Source organism: Austrofundulus limnaeus, unplaced genomic scaffold (assembly GCF_001266775.1).
Source record: "Austrofundulus limnaeus strain Quisiro unplaced genomic scaffold, Austrofundulus_limnaeus-1.0 Scaffold206, whole genome shotgun sequence".
NCBI classification, from domain to species: Eukaryota; Metazoa; Chordata; class Actinopteri; order Cyprinodontiformes; family Rivulidae; genus Austrofundulus; species Austrofundulus limnaeus.
In genome coordinates this window covers 55100-60450 of record NW_013952608.1, presented here as the reverse complement: position 1 = coordinate 60450, position 5351 = coordinate 55100, and the positions used below count along the sequence as shown (strand labels likewise).

Here is a 5351-nt window from a genome sequence, read left to right as displayed (position 1 = left end):
GTGTGTGTGTGTGTGTGTGTGTGTGTGTGTGTGTTCTGTAGCTGCACTGAGCATGTATTAATGTCTGCATAATTTGTCTGTGTTTGAAGGAGACAGAATGAGAGAAAGTGTTTTGTGTGTTTGTGTGCGTGTGTGTGTTCAGTATGTTGTACATGAACTGTCCCACTCAGGCTTCTCCTGCTTCTTCTTATTAACCTCTTCTTCTTCCTCCTCCTCTCCCTCCTCATCACTCTTATCTGATTCAGCAGTTGTCATGCCTCCCACCAGCTCAACGTCTTCTTCTTCATCCTCCTCCTCACATTCTTCTCCTCTCACAGCTTTTCCCAGCGCCTGGGGGCCTCTCATGTCCTAGAGAACAAACACACATCCTAAATCTAGGCACAGGGGCTTGTGGGTAGTCCAAGTCATGGCATTAAAAAATAACTGAAGGAGTCAAATGCCCACACTGAGTCACAGTTACCTCCATGGGGTTGACGGTGATGTTGAGTGCAGAGCTCTCCCAGTCCATCTCAGGCTCTTTCATATCGTCCTCGTCGTCTCTGGAACCTTCTTGATGTGTGGCGTGGATCCTGTAGATGCCGATCACCACGATCACCACCAGGGCCGCGATGCAGACCACAATGACCACCGTGGCTGCAGGAGGCGCTCCCCCTTGGATAAAAACACAGCACATAGAGTTTACCCACTCTCTTCATTATGTGTGTGATTTTAGATTTTTATAATCGCTTCAATAAAAGTGAAAAATCCTTCAAAATGATCTCATTCGACTGCTGGGATGAAGCAGCTTCAGTTCAGCTGTTTTTATATTTATTCAGTTTGAAGAACGACACACAGACAGTTCAAACATTTGAACATTGTCCACATGGTTTTCTGCTCATTGGAGAAAAAGATTTGGTATTAAAAAATTAATCACATCTGTCACAGGACTGAACACTCCAAGGAGTGCAGAGTGAAATCAGCTCTTGACATTTGGCTTGTTCCCTTTGTTTTTCTTCTTCTGAGGTCTGGTTTGTAATCTGATGTCATTTTGTTGCATCCATTTCTGCAACTCTGGAAGAAGAAAAACGCTGGCCTGTACATCCTTTCTTTATGAAGCAGACATTAAAACTGTCTGTGTTTATATAGATATAGTATGTGTTTTTCTTATATTTGGTTAAACATTCTGACACTTTTACTAAGAAACTTTTACATTTAGACACCTGCCTCACAACTATAAATCTTTTTATTCTCTTTAACCACCTCTTCAAAGTGGACGCAGAAACAACTGATTGTCTTGTATTAATTCACCTGTCAATGTGTCTAAAAGTTTTTCACAACATAAGTAAAAATATCCCAAAGTTGCATAAATGCAATAATAAACTATTTAAAGACATAATAAGGGAACATTAAGTAATCATGAAATAAAGCTTTGATTAGTAAAAACGGCAGAAAAGCGTTGTTTAAAGGAGTGAGGTAAAGAAGCCAGACAGCAGCTGAAGATGTTTTTTGAAGACAAAATATGAAATATTTGATCCTTTTAAATATTAAACAGTTTTCAGCAGAACGCTGCTGGCTCTGCTCCTTACCTGACATGTGTGAGTTAAGCGTGTGGATCATGAGTGGGTGATGGACAGGTCTCATGTACGGGGGCGGGGCCGCCATGTGATTGACATGCTCCACAGGCGCCGTGTGGTGAAGGACACTGACCTAAAGAAAACAGGAAAAAAAAAACCCGATGCAAAGTCATTTTTTCAGAGATAATTTATTTATGATGATTAATAATTAAAGAGTTAGCATTCCTTGAAGAAATCCTTATCACACACTGCCTTTTAGGCCAGAGTTTTAAAAAGAGATGGTCTTATGATAAAAAGCAACAATGCATCATTTTTTTGGGTAAATCTTGTAAATGACATCACATGCAAATATAACACGTAAGAACCCAGAATGTTTAAATAAAAGGTGAAATCTTGCCTCCATATTGAACTCGTTGCTGGTGTATCGCCCGTTGAGTTCAGAGCAGGTGAGTCTGAAGCTCCTCTCAGTCAGCGTGGCAGGCCTCCAGTTCCTGTAGCGCAGCTGCCTCAGTGCCTGCTCATAATGGGCCATGGAGTCCACACCTGCTTACAGAAAAACTCAGAGTCATCCCACAGTCCAGCACTTTTTATTCGTGGTTGAACATCAAGATTTAAAATCTGAGCATCAAGGAGTGTTTTCCTCTCAGGTTTCCCCACCGTATATTGATATTCCAGATGTGGAGTTGGTGGCATCAAGATGTTTTCCCAGCAGAGCGCTGTGATGGATCTCTAGACTTTCTCTTTCAGGATTCAGCTCATCCCCGATCACCAGAACATCACAGTAGTCCAGGTTGTGCATCACCTCCATCACACCGGGCCTGTGGGCTGCACACACACACACACACACACGTGGGAAACAGATTACTAACATGACAAACCAACGTACAGTTTATCAACAAAGTAGCTGCTAAAACAAGCTTGAACAAAAACCCAGAGTCTTTTCAGGACTCACGTCTGCCGAATGCGTCTCCCTTGATGACTGTGCTGGTGATTCGGAGCTCCTTGAAGGGAGCCACACCCAGCGGGCTGCGGAGGTCGCTGGCTGGCCTGACGTGCTGCTTCGATCCTGTGATGGTAATTCTGGGTTCACTGGGCGCCAGCACCACGACCACTGCTCTGATGTCCGGGATGGAGAGACACGTTTCCTCCCCGAAACACCTGACACACAAACAGAGAATGAGAGGAGTCTTTAAACTACCTGTGTTGGAATTAATTGATGATGATGTGTTTGACACCAAGAGTAAATGTGGGGTTTTTGGTTATTGGTTGCAAATTTAGACTTTTTCCTTTACATTACTCCTAGTTGTCGATTTAAAACATTAGTTCTGAGGTTTCACTGAATATCATGATGATAACACAAACTGTGATCAGAAAATAAAGAAAAGAAAACATTTTGGAATTTAAAAAAATCCATGTGTAGCATAAAAACATTTTTTCTCTAATCAGTGAAGGCAGATTTAACAGATCATCTGAGCGATTTTATCAGCTTTTCTTTGATCAACAGCAGCTTTACAGAGTCTAACATTAGTTGTTGCTCACTTCACTTGATCAAACAACTAAAAACTTATCTGAGCTCCACCTTCATTTAGAGCAAGGGTGTCCAAACCTTTTCCATGAGGGCCAAAATGAAAATCTATTCGAGGGCTGGGGGCCAAATGCAATAATATATTACATGAAATGCAAATACTTTTTTAATGATTAAGCTAGCAGCCAGTGCAGTACCCATCCAGAAGATCTGCTGGATTCAATTCAGCCAGTTCAAATTCAGTTTAACAGGAGACTCATAGAAACAAAAACAAATAAAGCTTTATGCCCTGAACACACAGCGGCACACTTTAATAGTTTTTACACTAAAGCTCCAATCTTTGCCATCTCACTGACAGCTCAATGACTTGAAGTCAACACATCTGCTTCTCTTTCACACACTTTGCTTTAAATAAACAATACTAGATGCTATATTAGCTTTATTTCTCACAGGACAATTAAAAAATAAACACATGTAAACATGTTGTGTGATAATGAGCTCTTGTACTGCAGAGAAACATCTTACACTCTGCTATAACAAACACACAACTGATAGGTAATCAAAGAGCGCAAAACATCACAACTCATTAAATGCTGAGCTGTATTCAGCTCGCAGTCACCAAAAATCAAAGTAAATCAAGAATGAAGCAATAATATACAGCTGAATGCAGGGCGACACGTTTGTTGTCTTATTTGGCAGAACACAGTTAATGTGAGTGAATATAAAGAAATTTGTTCTAAAATAAGGTATATTTACAGATAAAACCCACATTGCATATAATAGAGCTCAATTTCAAGTAGTTTAACCATTTAAACAAAGACACTGCTCCCTGGGCCAAAATGGACTTTGATTTTACAGCAATACACAGCAAGCTTTGGATATAATGCAAGGGACTCGAACTGCTAAAAAACGTATGTGTCGCAATGTTGTGCTGATTTATCCTCGTATGACTCAGTGAAAAACAGCACAGATGACAGATGATTTTTGAACAATGCATGCCATTGATTCGTCATATGTTCACAGACTTTTGGCCGTTTCTTTGTTAGCAGGTGTTAGCCATTAGCTGTTAGCGATCTGGTCTTTTATTCTGTTTTTAAAAAGAAAATGTTAAGCATTCACAAGTTCTAAGTTCTCTTATTTAATAAGATTGTGGTAATAATGGTTATTACCGCAATAAATTTTTGCCTTGGAAACAGAAAGAAATTGTATTTTTCTATTGTCTTGCTAGTTTTCGACAACAGGTAAAATGTCAGGTTTGTGATGACATTTTTAGTATCTTGAGTGTGTTTAAAATATTATTCTGCCACTCAGCCTCATATTCTTTGGTGAAGTACTGCCTACTGCACCTGGCGTGTTACAGACAGGCAGAACAATGTCAATATGCATTCTGCTGTATTTTTATTTTGGAAATAAAAAACTTCTGTCAAACCCAAATCTTTTGTTTCTTTTTCTCACTATTGTAAGTTTTRTAGCAACAATGCTTCATTAATAAAAAATTTCTGCTGTTTTATTTTATTTTTTTAATCGGTGCAAACCATGAAGACATCACTCTTTTGTATTGTATTACTGCTTGACTGAGGTCCAGGTACTTGCTGATGTCACATAATGTAGGGAGATATTTTTAGTAACCCTGACCAATGCTGCCTTAGTTTAACAACCAAAGTGTAGTTATGGAGGGAGCGGAAAGACAGTCTGTCTTAGAGTTGTTAAGGGAAGCTGCAAATAGTTTCCCTCTCAAATTAGGTGCTTTCTGAAATGGCCAGCAGTGCGGGGCACATGGATCCTGATCCTTCCTGTCTGTTGACCAATAGGAAAGGAGTTGACCCACCTTGTTTGCATGAGGCAGTAATGCATAAGTTAAACAGTAACTTACCCCAAAATTAACTTTTTTTATCTGATAAACTGTCTAGAATGTGTCTAAAATGTTATACAGTACTGTTTCTGTGCTAATTTTGATGTTTTTGTGTGTATTTGTTCAAATCTGTAATATTTGGTCTAAAAACGTGTTTTTGCTGCTCATATGGGTAGAGCAGTGGTTCTGCAGGCTAATTTGCTTATTGGTTAACGGCTCTCCTCTGTGACGTGTCTTCTCCACGGTTTCGTCACAGCGGCTGTGTTCTGGTATAAAAGCCTCTCTCTAAGACACGCCCCTGCAGCAGTCAGAGGGTGGAACAGTTAGCAAGCTTAGCATGATCGTCTGTTGACCTTCAGCACACACACACACACACACACACACACACACACACACACACACACACACACACACACACACA

At 40.1% G+C, this 5351-nt stretch overlaps 1 protein-coding gene across 1 annotated transcript in view; it reads right to left on the bottom strand.

The window, feature by feature from the left end:
- Positions 1 to 6: 6 nt before the first annotated feature.
- The window catches only part of clstn2a (calsyntenin 2a), a 58206-nt gene continuing 52861 nt past the window's right edge, over positions 7 to 5351 (bottom strand). Inside the window, exons 13-18 of the mRNA XM_014018932.1 lie at positions 2506 to 2711; positions 2211 to 2378; positions 1951 to 2096; positions 1566 to 1686; positions 461 to 651; positions 7 to 348 (exon numbers count right to left, since the gene is read on the bottom strand). Coding sequence (XP_013874386.1) covers positions 139 to 348; positions 461 to 651; positions 1566 to 1686; positions 1951 to 2096; positions 2211 to 2378; positions 2506 to 2711 — 1042 coding nt within the window. The 3' untranslated portion in view covers positions 7 to 138. The remainder of the gene's footprint in view (positions 349 to 460; positions 652 to 1565; positions 1687 to 1950; positions 2097 to 2210; positions 2379 to 2505; positions 2712 to 5351) is intronic.